Source organism: Hirsutella rhossiliensis (assembly GCF_020360975.1).
Source record: "Hirsutella rhossiliensis strain HR02 chromosome Unknown scaffold00011, whole genome shotgun sequence".
Lineage (NCBI taxonomy): Eukaryota > Fungi > Ascomycota > Sordariomycetes > Hypocreales > Ophiocordycipitaceae > Hirsutella > Hirsutella rhossiliensis.
Window position 1 is genome coordinate 245,454 of NW_025408677.1, and position 25,543 is coordinate 270,996.

Here is a 25,543-nt window from a genome sequence, read left to right on the forward strand (position 1 = left end):
CTCAACTACCCGATTTGGAGGGTCAGCCGCACGGCCCCCCGGAAGACGGCCCCCCGTAGTAAAGTGGTTCGGCCCGCATATCAATTGCCCAAACCAAAGGGCTCGCTGCCGCGATGGCGGCGTCCCAAGCGAGAGCTGATCCTCAGGGTGAAGATGGGCAAATATTGCAGCTCTGTGAATGGCATGCCGCAGAGAACTTCAAGAAGCGATTGTTAGACTCGGGCAAATATACGAAGAAACGAAGGGAAGAGCTCCTTCGGTTCGTTTGGGATTACATACAAGCTCCCGACGAGGCGCGACTTGAAGAACGGCGAGGCGAGCTGCTCGCAGAAATTCGGGAGCCGGAACGCCTTTATCCCAAGAATAATTGGCAACCGAAAGAGCGCCAATTTGTCCGAGCACACACACGACAGTACCCGAACCTCGGATGTAACAGCACACAGAGAAACGAAAGCTACCATGTCGTGGTCAAACAGTCTCTCAACAGGCAGCTTCCCCTGCAGGCATCTTGTCAAAAACTGGCCGAAAGCTTGAAGAAATTGACTCAAAAAATCACCGAAGACGAGGATCGGAGCAGGGCGGACGTCCCAAGGCTGTTGGACCGAGCTGCTTTTCGCCTTCTTATCGGGAAGGTTCCACACTATGTCCTGAGCAAACTAGCTCCGGAGTGGGAGGCAGCAAAGGCCCTAAGGTGGGGGCAAAACACCGAGATCGAGAAGGAGCGCGAGGCATTGGGCGCTCTGAACGAGCCCGGATGTCCTTCTGCGTGTGAGTTTCCACTCAGATATGGCCTGCCCTGTCGACACTGGCTGTACGAGGCTGTTGTTAGGTCCTGCGCTATCCCACTCAATCTTCTTCATCCACGCTGGTTGATCGACGGTCCTGACGTGGTACGCGGCTGGACCATGTCTTATGAAAAGCAGGCAGCTCCTGAAGAAGCAGAAAACCCAGGGACCGTTACCAAGATGGCGGTAGGAACATGGTTCTTCAATCGGGATTAGAGGTCGTTCAAGTACAGGGGAGCCTCGGCGGACAGCAGGCAGAGGAGTTCTCGAGACTCTTCCGCTTACAGAATGACCGTCTAATAGCAGGTTTCTGGGCGCAGGTACAGTCAAGAGCTCTCCTACCCCGGAATTGCCTGAAGCACTGCATCAGCCTGGCTTGAAGAGGTTCAAATCCCACGGTGGCACGAAAAGACGATTCATGACCGGCTGTGAGGCCGCAGAGCATGCTGCCGCTCGAGCGGACCGCGCCACTTCGGATTTGCCGAAGGGAGTTGGCCAGCTTCCTGACCATTCGACGACTCCGTCCTCTCCTTTGGCAACTTCGCCACAACCTCTTCAGGAAACGGGACGTCGAAAACGGAGTACGAAGGCTATAGAGAAGGCGGCAGCTGCTACTGGAAGTCTTCAGATAGAGTGGGAAGGGTGAGAAACCGGATATGCCTAAGCCGCAGTGCAAGAAGCGGAAGGCTTCCAAGGAGGACGAAACGCAGTTGGAACTGCAGCAGCGGCCTATCCAGGATTGTATACTAGTGGATTTCCCTTCAGACTGAAAAATGGCACTTCTTTCCCGTTCGGGCTGTAGCCAAGGCGCGATGGCTTTGGATCCTTGCTTAGCGCAACAATCCCTGCAATCTGACTGTCCGAACCTGACTGTCCGGAGCCATCCCGATGCACGCATCCATATAACTGTGACATCCTTACGGTCTGAGCTTGACCAGACCCGACACTTCAGGCGGATTAATCCATTGGTGGAGGCGCCAAGCCTTGCCAACGTTTAGTGCCAATTGCATCGATCTCCTCCCACGCCCTCGCATCCGTCGACACTCTTGCCTCAGGCTCAGGTATAGGACCGGTGCTGGTCAGTCGACCCAACCTGTTCGAGATACGCCTCCTTCTTTCTGTTGATGACTGGAGCCGCTGCCCTGCACTCCTCGAGCACGTCCTGCATGCTGCGCCGCTGCACGCGCTTGCCACACCGTCTTACAGGTGCTCTGCATGAAAAGGCGGTCCATGTCTTCGAGGGTAAGGCCTGCGAGTTGGTCAGCGTCGTTCACCGCGGCAACTCCTCGCTGTACGTGCCCTTGGTCTCGGGGATGAAGAAGAGCGCCCAGAAGCCCATGGCAACCATGAGTGCGCCGAAGAACATGTACGTCCCGTAACCCAGCGAGGTGATCATGTATGGCGTGGTGCGGGAGATGAGGAAGCTCCAGAACCACTGGTCGGCCGTCGTAATGGCTGTGCAGAGCATCCTGACGTCTGCAAGGGTTAGTCACTAGGCCCCCGATGGCAGTCTCAGGAGCATTAGAGCTTGCTTACCGATGGGAAAGATTTCAGAACAGTACACCCAGGTGATGCCCTGCCACGTTGCGCAGTAGATGAGGCCATAGAGATACACGCACACTGCTTCGTCAGCGCAGATCACACAGACGTGAGTATTTCGGGCGGCCTACCCATGGCTAGGTAACCCCATCCGTCCCTGTTGATGTCCCTTGACTGCTGCCGCGGCAGGGTCGGCCATCATGACGTATCCGCCAATGTACCACATGGGGACGGAGCCGATAAAGGCCCCCCAGATGAGGCCGTTTCTGCGGCCGACCTTTTCCACGAGCCACACTGAGAATACAAACATGCCAAGCGTCTTGGCGATGCCGTAGAAGCCTGTAGCGAAGAGCTTGGTGGTGGTCCCCGTGAGGCCAAGTGTCTCGAAGATGCGAGGTGAATCTGCCAAGTCAGCCTAGCGTACAGTAACAGCCAACACAGACGGTGATCGGGAGCGTACAGTAGGTGATAATGTTGACGCCGGTGAGGTTCTGGCATGCCATGAGCAACATGCCGATGGATATGCGGTTGCGCACCCCCTTTTGGAAGGGGCGCTTGAACATCTCGCGGAATGTCATGCGGTTCGCCGTGCGCTCCTCGACCTGCTGGCGGATCTCGGAGAGCTCGTCTCGGATGTATTGGTGGTCGGCGGGCAGGGCGCGGAGGTTGACGAGCACTTTCTGCCTCTTCCCAACGGTCGTGGCTCGCCAGCCATCGCGGCGATTCGGGGCATTTCAGCATGCCCAGGCAAAGGAGGGCACCGGGGACGAGCTGCATGCCAAGGGGAACGATCCACTGGGCGGCCTTGGACGAGGAGATGGTTCGGTCACAGGCGTAGTTGATCTTTGTCGAATCAGAATCACCACTGCTGCTCTGTGCTTTGCTTTCCTGCATCTTACCCAGAATCCCAGCATGCCACCTCCCTGAGACGCAATCTGTCGGCCTAGGTATCAGTATCCGAGTATGCCGGGTCTGGCACACGTCAGTCCTACCTCGAAGACGCCAATCAGCCTGCCACGGATTGATGGAGGCGCCGTCTCCGCAATATATACGGGCGCAATCAGCGACGATGCCCCGATGCCAAGACCGGCAACGGCACGTCCGACAATGAGCATGGCGAGCAGGCCGTGTGCCGCTGTCATGAGCACACCGCCGGCGATGAAGACGGTCGCGGCGACAAAGATGGCATTTCTTCGACCAATTTTCTCGGCGAGTGGGAAGGTCAGCAGCGAGCCGAAGAAGCACCCGGCTTGGAACGTGGACACGATGTTGCCTTGCAGAGTGTCGCGATACGTGCCCGACGCTGAGAGGAGACCAAAGTCGCGGCGGAACGAGTCTAGAGCCATCGTGCCCCCGATAACAGACGTGTCGTAGCCCACTAATGGTTTGTACGCGCGAAATGGTTAGCAACACTCTTCAGGCGCGCGAAGTCTTAGGCGAATTACTGGTGATGGCAGACATGGAGGCAACGATGGCCACCAAGTGGATGCGCCAGTTGCGCACACTCTTGGGGTCGTTGGTCCCGTCGGCGTGGAGGTCGAAGCCCATGCTCGCCTGATACCTTATGGGCTTGCGAGTCGAAGTGGGAGAGGTACTAATCTGAGACCTGCTACAGAAACAGAGTCTGTGGGCGAGAGTCAGTGGGCAAGTCTCGGTGGCGATGGATGACAGGTAGTGCAACCTCGTGGAGATGTAAAGTGGTGTATGCCTCTGAGTCGGTGTCGGGTCGGCAGAAGGAGGCGTTGACGACGTTCTTCTGGTCGTTGTGCAATCCGCTGGTGTGGGTAAGATGGACGGGCAAGCTCAAGACCCGGCGACCTTGGACGACAACCACGTCACGGCACACTCTGATAATCCTTCACGTCGACTCACTCTACGTTTGCGGTACATCCGAAGAACGACCTGAACCCACTTTGCTTCGTAAAGGCCACCCAATTCGTCGTCCGTCGCACCTCCCGCGTGGCTTCAACGCGGGGAAGTGGAGAAGCCCGGAGGGGGTTGGCGATCGTCTCCCGCGGTCGCGCCGACTTTCGACCCATTATCCTCCAGTTAGATCTTTTTTCTGTAGCAATGGCTGGGCTCACACTGCTGCTGGCTGCCCTACTGCTTCTGCCCATGGCGTTTGCCGTTGAAACTGGCGTGCGTCTGCTCAGCAACTATTTGGCTGCGCGCACCATCGGCGTACCGCTGCGCGTCGTTCCTATAAGCCCTCTAAACCCGTTTTGGGTCCTTTTCGACAGACGCGTCGTCTCCTTCTTGCGCCGTCTGCCATTTGGCGATAGCAGCTTCACCAGATATAATTGGTGAGGATGGGAGGTTGAAGACCGATATCGCTCTCACCATGAGATGGGCGATGTTTGGTTCCTCGTCACGCCGCTCAAGAATTGGGTCTACGTCAATGACCTGGACACGCTCATGTCCATCTTCAAGCGCTCAGCCGACTTTCCCGACCAGTCTTCGTCAACGGTATGTTGTCAGACAGCTTGCTGCTCATTCTGGTGCTTCGGACCTAGGGATACGAGCCCCGTGTCGTCTGTACCGCAGTCATTTGCATCCCGTCCACATCCCACCCCAGAAAGTCATGAGGCTACGCCTGCCACGTCCGAGGCCAGAGCAGACGAGACAGATGCTTCACAATGCGAATTTGACATTGATTGGGAGAACATCTGGCACGGCGGCAAACGACTTTGGGTGCCAAATGAGACCTCGTCACAAAGGGTCGTCGGCACAAAGATCAAAGAGTCGTGGATCTACAGATACGGCGCGAACTTGGAGCATAGCGGAGTACGTTACTGGCTTTGCAGAATCTGTCACGGGAAGAAGAACTATTCGACAGCGTTATACGCCTCCTCAGGGACGTCTCACGCCGCGAAGCACCTGCGTCGTCAGCACCAAATCACGGAATTCGGCGAGAGTCGTCCCGGATTGAAGACTCCGTTTACCTTGGCGGCTACGTCACCATCCTCTTCGTCCCTACCTTTATCTCGACAGGCCAGCCTAGCTACCAGCTCGCCTCCCATTTCGACGAGAGGACATGGAAAGCTCGCTTTGTGGACTGGGTCATAGTGGAAGATGTCACCTTTCGACAAGCATCCAGCGAGCGGCTTGGGTGGCTCGTATCGAATGGAGGAGAGCTTGCAAGTCGGCTACTTCCGGAGCATCACACCTTTGAACGGCGACAGCAAATTGTCTTTGATCTCGTCAAGAACGCGAAGAGCTCGGTTCACACCAGCTTTGATCTATGGACTGCCTCAAATGCGTTTAACTACGTCGGAATTGTCGGACATTTTGTTGGCAGTGAAGGCAAAAAACGCGATGCCCTTCTTGGACTTCCGCGCTTAGTCGGTCCACACTCCGGTGAGAATATCGCCGCCTATCTCAAGGAGGTAATCGATCGATACGAGTTGGGGTCCAAGCTTGGATACTTCATGCTTGATAACGCCAAGAGCAACGATACCTGCCTAGAGACGCTTGCTAGGTGGTTTCCAATGGATGTCAGCCGACGCCGCCTACGCTGTATAGGCCACGTTATCAACCTGGTTGTCCGAGCAGTTATTTTTGGCTCCAACGTCAGTAAATTCGAGGCTGAGCTTCGTGGAGCTACAGATGAGTTCAAGTTCGACATTTGGGCAAAGAAAGGAGCTATCGGCAGACTCCACAACATTGCCACCTACATTACAGATCAGGGGTCTTCGGCATTTGCAGACCGAGCTCGCTGGTGACGATCCTATTTTTACCCTGGAGATTGTTGTTGACGGCAAGACTCGCAGGAACTCTATATACATGATGATCAAACGCGGTACGTTTCTCGTCCGAGGTTGCTTCCGTATTCTGAGTACTGACAACTTGTCGGCTTACACCAGCACTCGAACTGCGCTGCGCCATCGAGCTCTATCAATCTCGCTGGCAAAAGCCTAAGAATGACCCTGATCACCGTGACCTAACTAACGACTTCCTCAATGCTGGGGACTGGGTTGAATTAGAGCGTTTCTACGAGTTCCTGAAGCCGTTTTATATCCTGACGAAGACTATAGAGGGCAACGCCAGTAAGCCGGGGGCGGAGGGCGGCCATGGAGCTGTGTGGGAGACACTTAAAACCATGGACTACCTGTTCATGAAATTCAAGCAGGCCGCGGAGGATACTCAGTTCCAGGAGGCCTCCCATTTTAAGTCGGGAATTGACTGTGGATGGGCGAAGCTTGAAGACTATTACGTCAAAACCGATAGGACACCTGTTTATCGGGCAGCTCTAGCACTGCACCCGTCGTATGGGTACGACTACTTCGAACGACACTGGAAGAAGGCGATGAACAAGCCGCAATGGTATAGCGACATGCAGTCGGCTGTTGGTAGCCTATTCGATGAATACCGGAGGCAGACTGAAGTTGAAACTCAGGCTCAAGCTGGGTTTTTGGAAGACGAATCCGAGGAAGTCGACGCTGACAATGACTACAGCTCGTTTGGAAAGAGATAGATTAGCTCGTTAAACACACAGCGGAAGAAGGTCAAGGCAGTGAGTGAGCTTGACTTATTCCAGACCAGGCCAATTTACGCCCAAGATCTTGACGTTGCAAACCCTCTTGAATGGTGGAGCCGGCATCAACTGGAATACCCAGTCTTGTATCGAATGGCGCTAGATCTGTTCTCAATTCCTGGCATGAGTGCTGAATGTGAGAGAGTGTTTAGCCAGACAAAGAAGATGATCACAGACGAGCGCATTCAGCTACCGGTATACGATGTTCACCCTTCGGGCTGGATATTCAGCTGTTAAGGCCCATGCATTGGCAACTTAACGGGTGTTCGAAGTATTTTATTCCCACACTCAGCAAGAGACTTGTCCATGTGTGTAGGCATCAACAGGCTACAGTAATACTGACGTAGTAGCGGCAGAGGTGTCCTGGACCGGCTGTAAAGGAGTGACTTGTTCGTATCTGTAGCTGCACGAAGCAGTAAAAGGATAGGCTTGAAAGCCGACAAAAATCATAACATGAAAGCCCCCGGATTTGACCCCAAGCATAAGCATCGAGACGTTGCCATGGCAAACTCAGGCCACGCACAAAGCTAGCCTTCGTAATATATCTCTAGTACCTAGAAGATGCGGCTGCACTTCTGGCCCTGGGCGGCATTGCTTTAGTGGTGGCGGTGGCCGTGTCCATGGTGCCCGTGACGATGTCCGTGATGGTGTCCGTGGTGTCCATGATGGTGACCGTGGTGTCCATGGTGGTGATGGTGGTGTCCGTGATGGTGTCCGTGATGTCCGTGATGTCCGTGATGTCCGTGGTGTCCGTGGTGTCCGTGGTGGCGGTGGTGGCGGTGGCGACCTCTTCCATCACGGGCAACGAGGTCTGCTTCGGCGTCGTCACGGGCAAAGAGGGCTTCTTCGGGCTCGTCACGGGCAAAGAGGGCTCCTTCGGGCTCGTCGCGGGTAAAGAGCTCTGCCCCGTGGCTCATGTCGAGGTCTCTGGCCTCGAGCTCGACATTCTCGAGGCTGGGCACCGGATTGGCGACGACTGAGCCCAGAGTGAAGAGGGCGGCGAGGAGGAAATGGTTGAGAATCATGATGGCGGGGCGAGTGTTACTTGAAGTGAAGCAAATGGGTCTCTCTGGATAGTTGACAGAAGAGTGTGCTGACCGATGCTGATGCCTGGATTCAAGATATTTTCGTAGGGCCATGAGCTGGGTTATATATAAAGTCCAGGCCGCTCGGGGCTAAGTCGAAGGCCACAAGGCCGCGGACAGCTCAGAATGCGAGATCGGAAACTGGGCGACAAGTATTCAGCCTCGAGGCCTGCTGGGGTCTCCATCCACTGACTTGGTGTGTAATCCCAGCACCCGCATGGCTCGTTCCAACGCCAAGTTTGCGGCCCAGGCCCTGCGTGGGCTTGTAAAGGAGACTCTAGATCAAAGACTTGCGGCTGACGGACCGACAAGTCGAGACGCCGCCGGCGAAAGGCCCTGGGCTATTGGCGAGTTTGACTTGTCGAGATGGCGGGAAAGCGATATTCAGCTGGGTCTAGAGCCTTTCTTGGCTGCATGAGAGGAGCCCAAATAAAGCTGCGCGCCCGGCCTAATCGCGCGATTTTTATTAGGTAGCTGCTCCCGAGCACCCATAGCATGAGTGACCATGTCAACGTCAACGACACGGTACAGCGGGTACAGCGGCACTACCATCCGACAAAACTGAACTGCAATCACCCTAATCAGTCGTCGGCGACTCCGGCGTTGGATTTGCTGAAATGTGTCTGCTATGAAGTGACCAGGCAGAAGCTTCTACAACCGGGAACCTCCTGGAAAGAACATGTATTGTTGTCGGAGTCTACATATACTATGGTACCAGTCGCCTCTAGCGGAGGTGGCTTCCACTTTTGGTGATTTGGTACGACATGTATTTACCTTTACCGATCTTCTCACGAATTGCCGGTCAATAATATAGTAGTATAACAAGCCTCAACAAGTATAAGATGTTTCGAACTTTATCAACCTTGGATTTATCGGAAGTCTCAGGCTCAAAGATGCATGGCGAGAATAGCCTGGCTTGGAAAGCCGCTACCCGTGCCACGCCCCACTTTACAGGAACTCGCAAGCTCGCACCACCACCGTGGGGCTTAAGGTGTTACGCATTAATGTATTGAAATGTCAGTAGCTTTTACGTCTAGGCCCTATAGGAGAAATCCTCCGGGTGAAATACATACATACATACATACACCTTTAAAGTGCGGCGTGGCACGGGTTCTAGGTACTACTTCGTACTGCTACTATCATAAGAATCGCTGGGGTCCATGCACGGCATGTAAAAGCATAAAACACTGCACTAGGTATAACTTGGTGTGCATTCGTTCCTTTTTTTTGTTCCCGGTACAATTCTCGTCTATTAATTGACCTCTTAGTGTTACGTTTCTCTTAATCCTCCCTGATGTGACGTCAATGACACGTGTGTGTGTGTGTGTTTGTATTTTTCGTCCAGCGACATTCAGGTCGCTCAGAACCAATTACTTGTCAAAATGTGTATGTCCATGTTAACGGGTAGTTACATGGTCAACAGAATATGTGCCCAAGAACGCAGTGCCTTGAGGAACGTTAGTGACGAAAAGGTTCTTCTGGTTCCTCCCCGGGGAGAAAGAAAAAAAAAACGCCGCCATCAATTTCCCCCCCCCTAAATGCCGCCCTCTGATTCGTCGGCTGCCGTCCTCTAATTCGTCGGCTTGCTCTCTTCAGATTGGTTTAAAAATACAACCTCACCGCTCTCGTCGCCGCCCCTTTTTGCCCTCTTTCCTTGAAGCCCGTCTTCTTTCCTGGCCCTTTCTTTCAAGCTCGCCCCGGAATACGCCCTTTTCCTCTTTGCCCCCCTCCTGGCCCTTGACCTGTGCTCCTTTTACGTCGGTAGCTACGGCAAGCCCGCTAGCCTAGAGCCGGCTGGCCTGTGAAGTCTAAATCTCCGCCTTTGCGGTCCGTCTATATTAGACACGCACCCGTCGATGTCCATTAACTACCTTGAGATTGTTGCTCGTATTTCTATCTATCTACGTTGCGCCTTCCCATACTTTTTGCTTTCTCCGCCCCCTGATTGTGTGCTAGGGTAGTCGTCCCAAGGGCAGGATCTCCTCCGCTGCGAGCGAGACGCCTACGCCGCCCGCGTTACCCGCGGAGCCAGTCGGCCGCCTCCTGCGTCGTCTGCCTGCTAAGCTCCTCTAGCCGGGCCTGCGCTGCCGTCATCTCCTCGGGCACCCGGTTCCCGACTAGATCCCGCTCCCGCACCTCCGATACGAGCATGATGCCGTCGAGCGTCGGGCACCGCGACAGCTGCACGTACAGGCTGTACGGGTCGCACGGCGACGGCACCGCCCTCCCCTCGACCGTCGTCATCCTCGCCCCGCAGCTCCAGCGCCACGCGCTCCAGCGTCCCGCCCTGCACCTTGTAGTCGGTGCAGGCGAAGGCCGCCGCGCACGGCAGGCCCCTCCGGCTGACGTCGTTGCGCTGCCACGGCCGCTTCCGCTGCGCCGTGATCTTGACGCTGATGGGCGTCAGCAGGATCGTCCCGGCCGGCATCCCGACGAAGTGGAAGTCCCTCGTCGTCTCCGAAGCCAGCACGATGCCCGCCGGCGGCCCGAAGTGCATCGTCAGCTCGGCCGAGACCCGGTGGCCGGGGAAGGCCCGGTCGGGGATGACGTCTACCGCCGTGTAGCCGGCCCCGTTCACTAGCTTCAGCCCCTGGTGCGTGTTCTGGTTCACGACGACCGGCATGCCCGGCACGAAAACGAAGACGGCCGGCACCGGCGTCGCGCTGTCGTCGCCCTGGCACAGCATTAACACCGCCTCCTCCTCCGTCGGCAGGCCCTCCCTCCACTTGTGCTCGGACAGGAATATGCGCGCCGCCGTCCGCCGCCGCGCCCGGAACGCGAGCGCCGCCTCTAGGTTGAGGTTCCAGCGGTTGCGGTTGAGAGGCGTGACCACCGTCAGGCCCGTCTCCCACGGGATCCGCCTGCCCGGCCGGTGGCACCTCGAGTTGAGCAGCTCTAGGTCCGACCGGTCCTGCTCCCCCCGGCGGATGCGCCCGAGCAGTCGCCGCAGCTCCGGGTCGCCGGCGGCCCGCATCTGCTCGTCCAGCATGACGACCGTCGTGAACCGCCGCCACAGCGCGTGCGCCTTGTCGTGCTGCCGCCGCTGCTCGGCCGCGAACGCCCCGTCCTCGTCCCACGCCACCGCCGCGCTCGGCAGCAGGATCGACCGCTCCTGCACCGGCCGGAACTGGTGGAAGTCGCCGCAGAAGATCACCACCGGGATGCCGCCGAAGTCTCGCGCCGACCCCCGCAGCCTGCACAGCTGCTCGTTGGCGGCGTGCAGCGTCCGCGCCCCGAGCATGCTGACCTCGTCGATCACCAGCACCTCCTTCTCCTGCCAGTCCATCCGCGACCGGCCGTCGACGAAGCGCTCGCCCTGGCCCGGCAGCCGTACGCCGTCTACGTCCTCGTCGCCCTCCCGCCCGGCCGCCCTGGCCGACCGTAAGGCCGCAGGCCGAGTGTAGTGTGATGCCGTTGATCCGTGCTGCCGCCGTGCCCGACGTCGCCGTCACCAGCAGCCGGCTCGATAGGTCCTCCGGGCGAGCAGCTCGACGAGCGCCTCGATGACGCGCGACTTGCCGGTGCCGCCCTCGCCGCCGATGAACAGGCAGAGCTGGCCGCCGCCATCGCCGCCTGCGTCGTCGCCCTGCCGGATTCGGTCGAGCTGCCGGCATACGATTAGGAGAGCGATGGCCTGCTTCTCGTTGAGCGTTAGCTGCCCGCCAGCTCCTGCCGGCGGCGACGAACGAGCTCGACGGGCCGAGCCGCACGCGCATCACCGCCGCCGTGCCAGCGTCTACGTCGCCGTCGGCCGCCGTTACGTCCATGTCGTCCTCGCCGAAGCCCCCCATCACCCCGCGAAGAGCCGCGCCGCGGTCGGCCCCGACGCCCGCCGCCGCCCCGCCGCCCTGGATGCCCTGGATGGCTCGCTCCCGCTCCCGCGCCGCGCTCCTCTGCTGCGACTTGATGGCCCGCACCTCTTCTTGCCGTGGCAGCGCCGCCCCCGAGAGCTCCGAGCCCGGTAGGTTCACCCGCCTGCCTGCCCTCTCCGCCACTACCGTCGCCGCGAGCTCGGCCTCCGACCCCAGCGCCGACTGCTGGAACCGGCAGAGCTGCTGCGTCATCGCTAGCAGCTCTGTTGACTGCGCCGTGACTTGTCCCGCGCCGGCGGCATTCCGGACGACGTCGATGAGCCGGGCCGCGTCGCCCGCCCCGCCGGCGCGGTACGCCTCCTCGCCCCCTCGGCCGCCCTCCCTTCGTCGCCGGCCTGCGGCGCCGTCATACCGCCCTCCTCGGCCGTGGCGGCCCACTGCTTGGCGTCGCGCTTCGCGTCCTCCGCCGACCGCCGGAGGAGCTGCACGTTGTCTGCGAGCCGCGCGACCTCGGCGCCAGCGACTCCCGCGCCCGCGCCCAGATGTCGTTGATGTCGCCTGCCTCCTCGCCGAGGAAGGACTCCCACGGCACGAATAGGGCCAGGTGCTGTACCGCCGCCCTAGGCGCTGTTAGCCGATGCCCCTAGCCGCGCTGCCTTCCCCTTGGGCGCTCCCCGTCTTATGGTGCGCACCTTCGGTGGCACGACTCGTCGTCTCCCTCGCTAAACTCCTTGCTGAGGTATCCGTCGAGGCATACGGTCGCCCCGCTACCCGGCCGCCTAAGCGCCTGCACCCAGCCCTTCCCCGACGCCCAGCTCTCCGCGAAGGGTACCTCGCCCCAGCCCGTCCCACCGTCGGCGCCGCGGCCGTTTCGCTTTAGCCTTACGAGCGATGCGTAGTCATAAAGGCAGAGGCCCCGTAGGAGCTCGCCCCTGTGCCGGTAGGCCTCGACGAGGGGGATCCTCGGCCCGGCCTCCTCGACGACGACCGTCTCGTCCGGCGCGTCGCCCGTCGCCTCCGCGCCGCTCGCCCGTCGGAGGTGCCGCCACCGGCGGAAGACGGCCCAGTAGAGCTGGTTCGCGTTCACGTACGCCCACGCCGAGCCGCTGCTAAATTCTGCCGGGTACCCTAGGAGGTGCGCGATCACCTCGACCTGCGACAGCGGCCGCTCCGTAAATACTCGGTTCGCCGCCTTGAGCAGGAACGTTCTCGTCTTGTTCCCCCCTATGGGGTCCGCCGCCGTCGCCACCCCTTCGGCCCCGCCCCCTCGGCCGGCGTCGCGGTCGGCGCCACTTCCGTTGCCCTCTCCCGTCGGCTCTAGCGCGGGAAGGAACTCGGCCGCGGCGGCCACACGCTTCCACACGGGGTCCTCTACCTTCGTCGCATAGTTGGTAATGTAGTAGATTAGGGCCATGGTCTTGCGCTGCGTCGCGATGAACGAGATGTCGTGGTTGTGCCGTAGTCCTACTGCCATCGCCCGGTTCCACCGGTTCACCATGCTATGCGTCCGCCGGATCTCGAGCACCCCGTCCGCCGTCAGCGCCGTCCTCCACCAGCCTCCACGGCGCCTTGAACCGGCAGAGGTCCCCCTTCCGCGCCCTCGCGCCGAGCGAGTATTTTACGCAGGTCGCGCTATGCGTGTGGATCTGCGTCGCGCCGGCGCAGAAGTTGGCCTCCTCGTCGAAGGTGTCCGTGAAGCGCGCGACGTCGTCGAGCCGCGACGATATGTCCGCCGTGGCCGACCGCTCCGCCTGCACGGCGCAGTAACCTTCTGCGTCTAGCTCCTATAGCCTCGGGTCAGCTCGGGGCCCTTCGGCCTGCTACGGATGGGGGCTTAGGGGGGGTTATCATCTTAAGGCGGCCGCCTTACCTCGGAGAAGACGCTATCTACGTAGCGGACGATGCGCTCCCGGTACGCCGCCTGCTTCTCCGTATCGGGGCCGGCGAGCGCCTCGCCAAGGCCCGCGTTGCCCCTTAGCCAGAGGAGCCCGTGGATGTGGAGAGCGCCTCGCTCGTTGGTCTCGACCGCCCGTAGTACGCGCCGACGTGCCCGAACACCGACTCCTCCCCGACGTTGACGTAGTGCTCGAAGAAGAGCGTCATCTCCCGGTGGAAGAAGACGGCCGAGCTCATCGGGTCCGATATGGCCAGCTGGGTCCGCTTATACGCGGTCCCTAGGTCTCGTAGGAAGGCCTCGGCCTCGTCCGGTCGCGGCCGCGGTGTGCCGCTAGCCGCAACTTTACCAGGTTTGTAATGTCGTTCGGGTTCAGCGTGAACCAGATGGCCGGCACCCGTGCCTTATGATGAGGATAGTATCTTCTTCCGCATACTAAGGCGGCTCTCCCTCGACATCGGCTGCCGGTAGCCGAACACGGAGAGGGACCGGATGAGCTCCTTTACCCCGTCGTCGCTAGTCTTGCCCGTGGCCTCGAGCTCGACCTCGCCGCCTCGAGCCTCTGCGCCGTTAACGACTTTAACAGGCCCTCGACCCTTGCGAAGTTCTTCCTCGTGACGCATAGCATGCTGGCCTGGCGGTTCCTAGACCGTACGCCCATGTTAAAGACGAGGAAGGCGAAGATAGGGTGCGTCGCGAACCGGCCGCCGTGGCGCCGCAGCACGACGTCGGCCCATGCTTGGAGCTTCATGTTCCGCGTCGACATAAGGCCCTCCGCGACCCGCTCCGCCTGCGTGCCCTGGTTCCCGACGCTAGGGCCCGCGCTCTCCCCAGTGGCGTCCTCGTCGGCGAGCCTCGGCCCGCCTAAGCCAAAGGGGAACAGGGTCGGAAAGGCCTTTGCGAAGAAGGAGGCGTCCGCCGAGTCGGCGAAATCCTCGCCGCGCCGCACCTGTATGTGCGGCTCGACGTCGCCGCCATCGCCCTCCGCCTCTCGGGCCGCAGTCCCTACCCACGTCCTCGGGCCGGCGCGCGCTCCCTCGGGCCCGACGGCACCGCGGGCGAAGCGAATCTTCTCAGCATCGGCCACCTCTGGCGCCCCGTCCAACGGGAACATGCCGGAAGACGTCACCTCGTTGATTACGTCCCCGTCCTCTTCGGGCCTAGCGCCGTCCCCGTCGTCGTCCTCGCACGTGAGCCCGACGTCACGGCTCACGCACACCACTGGCGGCACCCGTGCGGCGGCGCCCCAGCTGGCCATCTCCGCCGCGTCGATCTCGACCTCGCCGTAGAGCGGATTGTTCTCCTTGAGCCAGGCTAGCGCCCTCTCCACCGCCGACCGCCTTACCGACAGCAGGCCCGATAGGTCGCGCGGCCCGGGCCTCGGCACCCTGCCACGAGACGTGGATCTCGTCCATGACCCGGAGCAGCGGGTGCGGCAGCACCTTAGCGGCTAGGCCCTGCACGTCGTTTGGGAACACGGTAATGTGGCCCTTGACGTGCCTCGGGTACCTCACGCTCTGCCTCTGACCGCCCGGGATGCTGTACTTCGTCACGAAGCCGTAGCACGAGTTGAGTGAGATGAGCTTCTCCTCGAGCGGCGTGAGGTCCTTCAGCTCGTCGGGGTACGCGTGCTCGCAGCCGAGCCGCCCGTGGAGGTGCATGGCCGGCGACGCCCCCTCGCGCCCGGCCCATCGCGCGCACTCTACGCAGACCGGCACCGGCCTGCCCTCCGGGAAGCAGCTTCGGCATCCGAACCGGGACCGCCCGCCCCCCGCAACGCTGCTCCGCGACCACCCCTCCCACGCCATCTCCCTCAGCTCCCCCTTGGCTCGCTTCCGGTAGCATAGCGTGCAGGTCGCGATCGGCAGCGTGCCTGCGTCGTGGAACGCCCGGTAGAACCTCCGCACCGTCCTCACCTGCCTCTCGCGCGGCACCGGCGCGCACCACGTCTGCTCGTTGGCCAGCCTCTCGCCCGCCTCGAACTCCTCGTCGAGGTGCCGCAGCGCGCTGGCCAGGTCCTCGGCCTGCAGCTCCTTCGTCTCGGCATCTTTTCACCCACCCTGGCGCGTTTCCGCCCGGCCTGCCCACTACTAAGATGGCGTTTCCTCTTCTGCTCGTCTCTCGCCTGGCGTCTTATCGCCGCTCTACCTGCGTCCGGTTAGCTATCACCGTCACACGCCTTCACCTCGCTCTACGACCGTACCTGCCGGTGCGCTATCTCTGCCGCTAACAAGCGGCCCGGCTGCGGGGGGAGTTGTGGCGGGGGCCTCGCCCCTGCTAGCCGGCCGGGACTGGATGGCTCGCGGCACGTGCTGGCTTCCGGCCGAGACTACGGCCGGGCTAGTCCCGCTCGACGGCGGCGAAGGCCCGGCGGCCCTCCATGTCGGCTGGGGCCAGGTATCCTGCGGAGCCCCCTTGCTTCCGGCCGAGGCTGTAGCCAAACCTATCCCGTTCGACGGCAGTGAAGGACCGGCGGCCCTCCATGTCGGCTGGGGCCGAATGTCCCGTGGAGCGTCCGAACTTCTCGTCTGCGGCGGCGAGGGCCCGGCGGTCTCCGCCGTCGGCAGAGACCGGATTTCTCTCGGTGCGCGCTGGCCTTTCCTGAGGCCGAGACGGCGCTGGGCCCGCCCAGCGGCAGCCAGTGCCCGCCGCCCTCGGTGTAGGCGGCAGCCGTTGCCGCCGCACTCGGTGTCGGCTGAGGCTGGATATCCCGCGGCGCGACTCGGCCTGCGCTGATCCTCCATTTCCTAGTCCTGGCGGTCTTCCCGCCTCGCCTCGGAGGCGCCTCCCTTGACGCCTCTTCTTGCTCTCTCCGAGGCGCCGCGACCGAGTGCCGGCGCTGCTGTGATCGGCCGGATCTCTGGTCCTGTGTACGGCGCTGCTCGGGCTTCTGGCGCCGGGCTTGCCCTGTCACCCGCTCCGGACTGGACCCTCCCGTTAGCTGGCTTCATCGCGACACCGGTCTACCGAGGCCCCCGCGGACCTCTTGTCTTCCTCGCTTGCGCTGCCCTCTCCGGCCCCGCCTACTTGCGGTGCTACTGGGCTCCCGGCGTAAATCCTCGTAAGTGTAGTAACGGCGTATAAGTCCTTGCCTCGACCATTCATCCTGCACTTGTCTTGCTGACTGGCACCCCTCCTGTGCGTACAGGATCCTCTAGGAAAGTCTATATATCTTACTCGTAGCTCTCTAGTACGTCTACAGGCGTGCCGCTGCTCTTTACATTATACCGGCGCCGCCTTTCTATCGAGCCCGCCCGCTATTGCCCGCCGCTGAAGGCGGCGGGCTATACGGCCTCGGCCGGTCCTTACATGTAGGTCGCCAAGACAGCTTCTTCTTGCCTGTGCTTTGCATGGTACACTTTTTCCGTCTTGTCATCTAGGTCTTGTCGGTCAAAGCCTCAGTACGCCCCTAGACGCTCGCCTGCTGAATTTTGAACCCATGTCTTACACGTGTTGCGAATAAGTCTGCCTCCTTCTCCTCGAACATAGCTTCGCGCGTCCTGCTTGTCTTAAAACCCTCTACGTCTTACTAGACCGCCTTTCGAAGTTTCCTCTTCTCCTCTTGTCGCATTGTTCTATATACGCATCTTATAGACCTCCTTTATATAGGCTCCTTATCTTAGCCTACCGCTGACGCTACGTTGCTTCTTCGTTTAGGATCCTTTGACTTCTCTTATACACCACGGCCATTAGCCCTTCCCTACTACACTAAACTCTTAAGACGGCATATTGGTAGGGAGCACTCCTGCCCCTATGCCTCGCCGCTTATAGCTTCGCTCCGGCAACGTTGCTCTTCCACTACACGGCCTCGCCATGTCTTCGTCTCCGTCGGCGGACAGCTCTGCCCTGCACCTCCGCAAGCCCCTTGTCACTAGCAAGGGCGCGGGCGGCGACATGTCCATGATGTTCTTCGCCCAGCCTGACTGCCCCGCGAGGTTTGCCCACCAGGACGAGCACCGCATCAGAGGCCTTAACGCCGAAGCCATCGCCCGAGTCCTCCTGCCGGTGCCCTCGTGGCTGCTAGAGTCGGAGTATGCACCCCTCCGGGCCGAGGGCGACGATCTAGGGCCCTCCCTCTTCTTTAGTCTAAACCTCTCCATCTACGGCCAGCCGGTCGTCGATACAGACTGGTCCGAGCAGTGGTTCTTTATGAGCGGCCGCGTTCACCCCTACGCCCTCTCCTGGGAGGTGGAGCGCCGCGACGGGCTCGAGGCCGGCCCGGACGATACTATTCTCTACACCGTGCCCGCCCTTATTGTCCGCGACCAAGGTTACCAGCCGTGGGCCCTCCCTTTTCATTTTAATGCGCCTCCTCACCCACCGCCCCGCTGACTTTGCCCCCTAGCGTCCTGCCGCGCTCCTTGGCCTCTAGCGGCCAGTTCCCGTCTACGCCTCCCGTTGTCTCCTTCCATGGCGCAGTAGCCGGGCCTGGCCTCGACCTCCTACGTCCAGACTTCCTGCCCGGTCTCGGGCCCGACCAGCTCCGCTGCTGCGGCTTCGTCCGGCTCACGACCTACATCGCCCCTGGCCTGCCGGACAGGATTCCATTTAAGGCTACCACCCCTTCGAGGTCTTTGTTATCTTTCTACGTTAACCCTTGGGCCGTGCTATGCAAGAAAATCGCTGAAAAGCCTAACTCTTCCTTCCTGCCCGGCGTCCCTTTACCTGCACCGGAAAGGTCGTCGGCCTTCTCGACCACCGCGTTATGCTCTTCCTTAGGCGCCAGACCCCATCCGCCTCCTCTACCTTCGATTCCGTCCGCGCCGCCTTGTACTCCGTTGCCGCGCCGGCCTCGGCCACGTCGGCCCCCCCTTCCTCGGCCTCGGCCCCGACCGCCCCCGACCCCGTCACGCCGCCGCCTAAGCGCTCCCACCCGGCCCTTGCCGATACGCCCATGAAGAGGGCGCGCTTACAGCAGCAGCATTCGCCGCCTTCTTCGTCTTCGGACACCGTCGGCCCCGCCGCCCCCTCCTCCTGTCCCCCGCCAGCCGCTTCTTCGTCTCGACTGGACGGCATCCCGCCCGCTCCCGCTCCCGCTCCCCCGCCTTCCCTTCGACTCTATCGTCGCGAGCACCTCCGACCCGCCCGCTCGCCCTCTCCGCTATCGCATGCAGAAATAAGCTGCCTACTATAAACCAATCGCTCTCTTACGCCTCCTGCCTTTACTAAAATGGAACGGGATACTATTCCTAACGCAGCTTGTCGCTGCAAAATTACTATTACTCTACGCATTGCCACGTTTCTCCCTTTATTAAAGGACAGTTTTGGCTTGCGAACCCGTTTCTTACAACACTGCCTGCCTCTAGACGTTCTCCGTGACCTTGTTAATGTCCCATGCGTTGCGCCTCGCCCCTTCTCTTTCCCTTCCTTACCATTCCCTTCTCTTGCCAGCTTGCCGCCGCACCTCAGTTGCGTTTAGCGGCGACGGGGCCCTGTAGTTGCGCCTCGCAAAGGGGCGTCTTTGTTATCTTACATTCCGTTCCTTAGTTGTGCAAGTCATAGGGACGAGGGTCGCCGAAATCGGCGGTTGGTTCTACAAGGGCCGTTGCGGCGTGTGAGGCTGGCCTTAAGGCCGCCTCGACGGCGTTGCTTGCTTCCCCTCACTAGCTCCCTAGCTTGCCTTTGGCTTGCATCCCTTCTTGTGCACCTTCCAGTCCTCCTTTGGTGTTGCCTACTGCAGTATGCGACGGCCTGGCATCGGCTGCACCTCCTCGCCCCGCCATCTCTCCACAAACCCGGCAGACCTTCCTCTGTGCTCTGTGCACCCTCCCCTTGCTTTTGCTTTGCCCCCATCCTCCCGCCCCCCTCCCCCGCCTCTGCCATCGTGTCCTGCATTTCCTGCCTCGCCCTTATTTCGCATCCTTCTGACCGCAGAATGACGACACGACCACGAGCACAAACGGCCTCTGCATGTAGGTACGATATCGGGCTCTGTAGAATCTCCTTTGCGACTTCGCCGCAACTCTCGCAGCGCGCCCCTGCTGCCTTCCGACACGCCGCCTCGTGCTCCCGTAGGATCGGCCTTATCCACTGTAGGAACAGTGCGCTGGCTTCGTGGTTCGGCCTCGCCTGGCCTACCTGCGTCACGAGCGTCTTCGGGATGCTATGCTTGTACTTGAGCTCCGTGGCCCCGAATTCGCACCAGAACTCCACGGAAACGTTGCAAGTGGCCATGCTGTAGTTGTTTTCATAACTGCTCGATCGGTAGCTAGGTAGACGCTTCTGCTCTCCTATTCGTGCCTTGGTGCCTCTCTTATACTCCCTTCTCTCTTACCCCGCAACCGTTATCATCGCTGTATTTGCCTTCTTGCTTTTTCTCCCTCTTCCGCTGCGGGATGGTGCCCGAATGGCCAATTTATTTGCCTACCTTCTTGCATGCATTAGTTCCTGGCGCTACCGCCTGCTTGCGTTCTTTGCTCTCGCCCTCTGTCTTCGTCTTGTTTGTCTCAACCTCAGTCTTCGTTCCTCAAGGCTTTTTGCGCAACCCATGAGGGGTTGCCTTACCTGTAGGAATGATTATGCCTTGAGGAACGAAAGGCCTTGCCTTGAGGTGCCTTGAGGAACGAAAGGACTTCATTAGCGCGCGGGGAAAAAAGGCCCCAGACTGCTTCACCCCCACATCCTCCGCCTCTGATTGGCTGATTTATTTCCTCTTTCGGAATAAAAGATCCCGTGTGATTGGTCGCCGACCCTTCCGTCCCTCCCTCATCATTGGTCGCTGCCGCCTTCTCTTGCCCCTCTCATGCCTTGCCCTGTTTCCCCGTTTATACTCCTGTTTACCCCTTGCCAATGCCAATGCCAATGCCAACCTTTTTCCTTTCGTCCGCCGGTTTTCTTATTGTGTCTAAAACTTGCGTCTTTTGTCTTTGCCCTTTCGTTCATGCCTTTCTAGCGGGTTCTTCCTTCAAGTCTAAAAGTCGCCCTCGTTGATCGCTGCTGCCCAGTGCCCTTGTCTTCTTGCCCGCCGGCGCGCTCCTCCGTCTTCTCCCCCTCGTCACCTCACCCTGACAACTCTCCTTGACTCTTCAGCGTCGCCATCCGACCGACGCAAAGCTTCCTCGACAGTCCTCTCGCTTAGCACCTCCAGCCTGGCCTGCGCGGCGGTCATCTCTTCGGGGACTCGGTTGCCCACCAAGTCTCTCCCGCACCTTGGACACGAGCGTGATGCCGTCTAGCGTTCGACAGCGCGATAGCTGCACATATAAGCTGTACGGGTCGCATTGCGAGGGCACGGCCCTTCCATCGACTTTCGTCGTCCGTGTCCCCCGCAGCTCCAGGGCCACGCGCTCTAGCGTTCTGCCCTGCACCTTGTAGTCCGTGCAGGCGAAGGCTGCTGCGCACGGCAATCCCTTCCGGCTGACGTCGTTCTGCTGCCACGGCCGCTTTCGTTGGCAGTGTATCCTGACGCTCATCGGCGTTAACAAGATCGTGCCCGGCGGCATCCCGACGAAGTGGAGGTCCTTTGTCGTCGCCGATTCCAGTAATATCCCGCCGGCGGCCCGAAGTGGATCGTCATGTCGGACGAGATTCGATGCCCTGGGGACGCCTTGTCGACAATGACCTCCACCGCCGAGTAGCCGGCGCCGTTCACCAGCTTCAGCCCCTGATGGGTGTTGTGGTTCACGACGACCGGCATCCCGGCCACGAACATGAAGACGGCCGGCACGGGGATCGCGCTATCGTCGCCTTGATTGAGTACCATGATCGCTTCTTCCTCGGTCGGCAGGCCCTCCTTCCACTTGTGCTCGGAGATGAAGATGCGCATCGTCGACCGCTGCTGGACCCGGAACGCCAAGCTTGCCTCCATGTTTAGGTTCCACCGATTCCTGTTCAGCGGCGTCACCACGGTGATGCCAGTCTCCCAAGGGATCCGCCTGCCCTCGCGGTAGCACCTGAGTTGAGGAGGTCCAGATCCGTGCGGTCCTGCACACCCTGCCGGATCCGCTTCAGCAGCCCTGCAATTCCGGATCACCGGCGGCGCGCATTTGCTCGTTCAACATGACGACCGTCGTGAATCTTCCACAGCGCGTGCGCTTTGTCGTGCTGGTGCCGCTGCTCGGCCTTGAACGAGTTGTCTACGTCCCACGAGATGGCCGCGCTCGGCAGGACGATCGACCTCTCTTGGACCGGCCGGAACTGCTGAAAGTCTCCGCAGAAGAGGACGATGGGGATCCCCGAAATCTTTCTGCGATCCGCGAAGCCGACAGAGTCGCTCGTTTATGGCGTGCAGCGTCCGCGCTCCGAGCATGCTCACCTCGTCGATGACAAGCACGTCCTTCTCCTGCCAGTCCATCCGAGACTGGCCGTGGATGAACCGCTCCGCCCGTTTTGCCAGCCGCACCCCGTCAAGGTCCTTGGCTGTGTTCGCGCCGCCCGCCCTCGGTCTTTAGTGAACCCGCAGGCGGAGTGGATCGTGATGCCGTTGATCTGCGCCGCGGCAGTCCCTGACGTCGCCGTGATCAGCAGACGATTCGAAAGGCTCTTCCCACTGAACAGCTCGACGAGTGCCCCAATGATCCGCGACTTGCCGGTGCCCCTCGCCGCCGACGAACTGGCAGAGCTGGCCGGCATCGCCCTATTCGTTTGTCGCATCAAATCGAGCTGGCGGCATATTATTAGGAAAGCGATCGACTGCCTCTTGTTCAGCGTTAGCCGTGTTGACAACTCCTTGCCCGCCGCGAAGAAGGAGGTCGATGGGCCAAACTGGACGCGCATTCCCGCTTCTGCGTCGCTAGCCGTCTCGTCGGAGTCGGCTGTCGTCATTTCGACGTCGTCCTCCCGAAGCCGGTCATCACCTCCGCAACGCAGCTCGGCGATCGCTTTCCCGGACTGCGATTGTGGTTTGTACGCCTTGATCATTCTCTCCTTTCCTCGACGCACTTATCTGCTGCGACTTGATAGCCTTGACCTGATCCTGCGGCGGTAGTGCGGCCCCGGAAAATACCCGCCCTGGCATGCTTATGCACCTCAACCCTTGTTCGGGAATCGCGATGGCCTCGAGCTCGGCCGTTGAGCAGAGCGCCGATTGCTGGAATCGACAGAGCTGCCGCATCATTGCCATGAGCTCCGGCGACTTGGCCGTCACCTGATTCGTGCCCACTGCGCCTCGGACGACGTCGATCAGGCGCGTTGCGTCTCCGATGTTGTTGGACCGATATGTCGCTGCAAATTCTGCGCCCGCCTCGCCTGTCTCGCCCTCCTCGACGTGGGCGACCGTGGAATCGCCATCGCCGGATGAGGCCGCCCATTGCTTGGCGTCGCGCTTTGCGTCTTCGGCTGATCGTCGAAGCAGCTGCACGTTGTCGACGAGACATGATATTCTCGGGGCCAGCGCCTCGCGCCCGCTCCCAGATGCTATTGATCTCACCTGTTTCTTCGCACAGAAAGGACTCCCACGGCACAAATAGCGCAAGATGCTGCACGGCTGCCCTTTAAGGGAGGGGGAGGTTAGCCACTCTGATGATGCCTGCCGGCAGGGCGGTTGCTATACACACCTCCGGTGGCACGACTCCTCGTCGTCGTTGTGGCCGAAGTCCTTGCTCAGGTAGCCATCGAGGCAGACGGTAGCATGCTTGCCCGGCCGCCTGAGCACCTGGACCCAGCGTCTCCCTGGCGCCCATCCATCCTCGAAGGGCACCTCCCCCCAGGCCGCACAGCTCTCATCCTTACTGGTGCGTTTTAGTCTAACGAGCGATATGCAGTCGTATAAGCATAGCCCGCAGGAGCTCTCCCGGTGCTGGTACGCCTCAACGTGGAGATCCTCAGGCCTGCTTCTTCGACAACGACCGACTCATCCAGAGTATCATCTATGGCCGCCGCGCCACTTGCTCGTCGGAGATACGGCCACCGTCGAAAGACTTCCCAGTACAGCAGAGATGTGTTCAGGTACGCCCAGGCGCTGCTGTTGGTGAACTCGGCCGGATATCCAAGAAGATGAGCGACGACCTCGACCTGAGATAGCGGACGCTCCGTGAACACACGATTCGCCACCCTCATCAAGAACTGTCGCGTCCTGTTCCCTTGGCGGCGTCATCGCCAACAGCACCTCCACCGTCGTCCTGTCCTCCGTTGGCCGTGCCGTCACCCGTTGAGGCGGCCAGGAGATCGGCCGCGGCCGCCACACGCTTCCACACCGGGTCCTCCACCTTCGTCGCGTAGTTCGTGACATAATACATAAGGGCCATGGTCTTGCGCTGCGTCGCAATGAAGGAAATGTCGTGGTTGTGCCGGAGCCCAACAGCGATAGCCTTGTTCCATCGATTGACCATGCTGTGAGTCCTCCGGATCTGCAACACCCCGTCTGCCGTGATGGCGGTCTTGTCGACCAACCTCCATGGAGACTTAAACCGGCATGGATTCCTTTCCGCGCTCCTTTGCCCAAGGAATACTTGACACAGGTCGGGCTATGCGTGTGAACCTGTGTAGCGCCGGCACAGAAGTTGGCCTCCTCGTCAAATGCGGCCGAAAACTGCTCGGTGTTGTCCAGCAGGGAGGAAATATCGGACGTCACAGATCGCCCGCTTGCACGGCGCAGAACCCTTCCTGATCCAGATCCTATCTTGCACGTCAGCCTGGCCCCGTTTGTCCATCGGACGAGCAATTCAGGTTCTCAGTGACACGTCTTAGCTATTCTTACCTCGGAGAAGACACTATCGACGTATCGTATGATTCGCTCGCGATACGCCGCCTGATCCTCCCCGTGGATGTCGGCAAGCATCGAGCTGAGATGCGCGTTTCCGTGCAACCAGAGCAAGCCGTGAACATGAAGCGCCCTCGTTCGTTGGTCTCCACAGCGCCATAGTACTTGCCGATGCGCCCCCCGCCGCCGCTAACCTTTGCGCGGTCATCGAGCGGGCAACGCGCTCGACCTTGCCGAAGTCCTTCCTCGCCACACTCAGCATGCTGACGCGGCGGTTCCTCGACCGCACCCCCATGTTGAAGACGAGAAATGCAAATATGTGGTGCAACGCAAACCGGCCACCATGGCGCCGGAGCACGATGTCGGCCCAAATCCGGAGGTTCAAGCTTCGGGAGGATACGATGTCTCCGCTGCCGCCCCTGCCTCAGCAGCTCTACCGGTGCCTCGCAAGTTGGTAGGGCCTTCCCGCCTCGGCTATGGCCTCTTCGGCCAGCCTTGGTCCCCAACGCCAAATGGGAACAGGGTCGGGAACGTTCTGGCGAAGAAGGACGTCTCAAAGGAGTCGGCAAACTCATCCCCGCGAGACTCGAATGTATGGCTCACTGCCATCGTCGCCACGCCCTCGACCCCACCGAGGATCCGACCCACGTTCTCGGCCCGCGCGGCCGTCGTCGGCACCTGCGCCAACAGCGTCACAGGCAAACCGCAGCTTCTCGACATCCGCCACGTCTGGCGGTCCGTCCAGCCCAAACATGCCGGAAGACGTCACCTCGTTGATTGGTCGAACGTTCTGATCGGGGCTAGCACCAACTCCATCACGACCCGCGCCTTCTTCGTTGGGCCCGTGCCCTTCAGCCTCGCCTCCCGTTTCCTGCCTTTGGTTGAGCAGAGCGAAGAGTTCCTCGATCTCCACCGACCCTCGTCGTCCATGGCGCGCTCCGTGGGCGGCACAACGTGCGCCGTCCGCGTTTTCTCCCATGCGGACGGCTCGTTCCGCTCCATGCGATCATACACCAAGGCCGGCACCCCGTCTATCGGGTCTCCCAACTCTCCATCTCCGCCACGTCGATCTCGATCTCGGCGTAGTGGGGGTTGCTCCTCTTCAGCCAAACAAGAGCCCTCTCGACGACCCGCCGCCTCACCGACAAGAGACTCGACAGGTCGCTCGGTGCCGGCTTCTCCACGCCCTGCCACGAAACGTGGATCTCGTCCAGTGCTTGCAAAAGGGGGTGCGGGAGCACCTTGGTCGCCAGCT

At 60.4% G+C, this 25,543-nt stretch overlaps 6 protein-coding genes across 6 annotated transcripts; 3 read left to right on the top strand and 3 right to left on the bottom strand.

The window, feature by feature from the left end:
- Positions 1 to 113: 113 nt before the first annotated feature.
- HRG_08824 (uncharacterized protein) lies at positions 114 to 1,001 on the top strand (the record flags this gene model as incomplete). Its single annotated transcript, XM_044867295.1, has 1 exon — positions 114 to 1,001. One exon carries the CDS (start codon positions 114 to 116, stop codon positions 999 to 1,001), a length of 888 nt encoding a protein of 295 aa, XP_044717316.1.
- Positions 1,002 to 1,842: 841 nt separating this feature from the next.
- Positions 1,843 to 3,872, bottom strand: HRG_08825 (sugar transporter domain-containing protein; the record flags this gene model as incomplete). The annotated part of the gene is made up of 11 exons (XM_044867296.1): positions 1,843 to 1,922; positions 1,990 to 2,034; positions 2,085 to 2,261; positions 2,322 to 2,405; positions 2,456 to 2,481; positions 2,546 to 2,726; positions 2,785 to 3,027; positions 3,086 to 3,167; positions 3,224 to 3,259; positions 3,317 to 3,702; positions 3,770 to 3,872. The coding sequence occupies 11 exons, from the start codon at positions 3,870 to 3,872 to the stop codon at positions 1,843 to 1,845; spliced, it is 1,443 nt and encodes a 480-aa protein (XP_044717317.1).
- A 798-nt stretch (positions 3,873 to 4,670) lies between these two features.
- Positions 4,671 to 6,798, top strand: HRG_08826 (transposase-like protein; the record flags this gene model as incomplete). Its single annotated transcript, XM_044867297.1, has 4 exons — positions 4,671 to 4,790; positions 5,129 to 6,042; positions 6,095 to 6,123; positions 6,188 to 6,798. The coding sequence occupies 4 exons, from the start codon at positions 4,671 to 4,673 to the stop codon at positions 6,796 to 6,798; spliced, it is 1,674 nt and encodes a 557-aa protein (XP_044717318.1).
- Positions 6,799 to 7,405: 607 nt separating this feature from the next.
- HRG_08827 (uncharacterized protein) lies at positions 7,406 to 7,883 on the bottom strand (the record flags this gene model as incomplete). Its single annotated transcript, XM_044867298.1, has 2 exons — positions 7,406 to 7,647; positions 7,718 to 7,883. The coding sequence occupies 2 exons, from the start codon at positions 7,881 to 7,883 to the stop codon at positions 7,406 to 7,408; spliced, it is 408 nt and encodes a 135-aa protein (XP_044717319.1).
- Positions 7,884 to 9,959: 2,076 nt separating this feature from the next.
- HRG_08828 (PIF1-like helicase domain-containing protein) lies at positions 9,960 to 16,393 on the bottom strand (the record flags this gene model as incomplete). The annotated part of the gene is made up of 13 exons (XM_044867299.1): positions 9,960 to 10,079; positions 10,135 to 11,314; positions 11,396 to 11,577; positions 11,654 to 12,150; positions 12,227 to 12,375; positions 12,448 to 13,219; positions 13,281 to 13,539; positions 13,626 to 13,728; positions 13,818 to 13,992; positions 14,086 to 14,245; positions 14,305 to 14,952; positions 14,999 to 15,696; positions 15,853 to 16,393. The coding sequence occupies 13 exons, from the start codon at positions 16,391 to 16,393 to the stop codon at positions 9,960 to 9,962; spliced, it is 5,484 nt and encodes a 1,827-aa protein (XP_044717320.1).
- A 1,069-nt stretch (positions 16,394 to 17,462) lies between these two features.
- HRG_08829 (uncharacterized protein) lies at positions 17,463 to 18,783 on the top strand (the record flags this gene model as incomplete). Its single annotated transcript, XM_044867300.1, has 3 exons — positions 17,463 to 17,929; positions 17,995 to 18,219; positions 18,369 to 18,783. The coding sequence occupies 3 exons, from the start codon at positions 17,463 to 17,465 to the stop codon at positions 18,781 to 18,783; spliced, it is 1,107 nt and encodes a 368-aa protein (XP_044717321.1).
- Between the last annotated feature and the right edge of the window lie 6,760 nt (positions 18,784 to 25,543).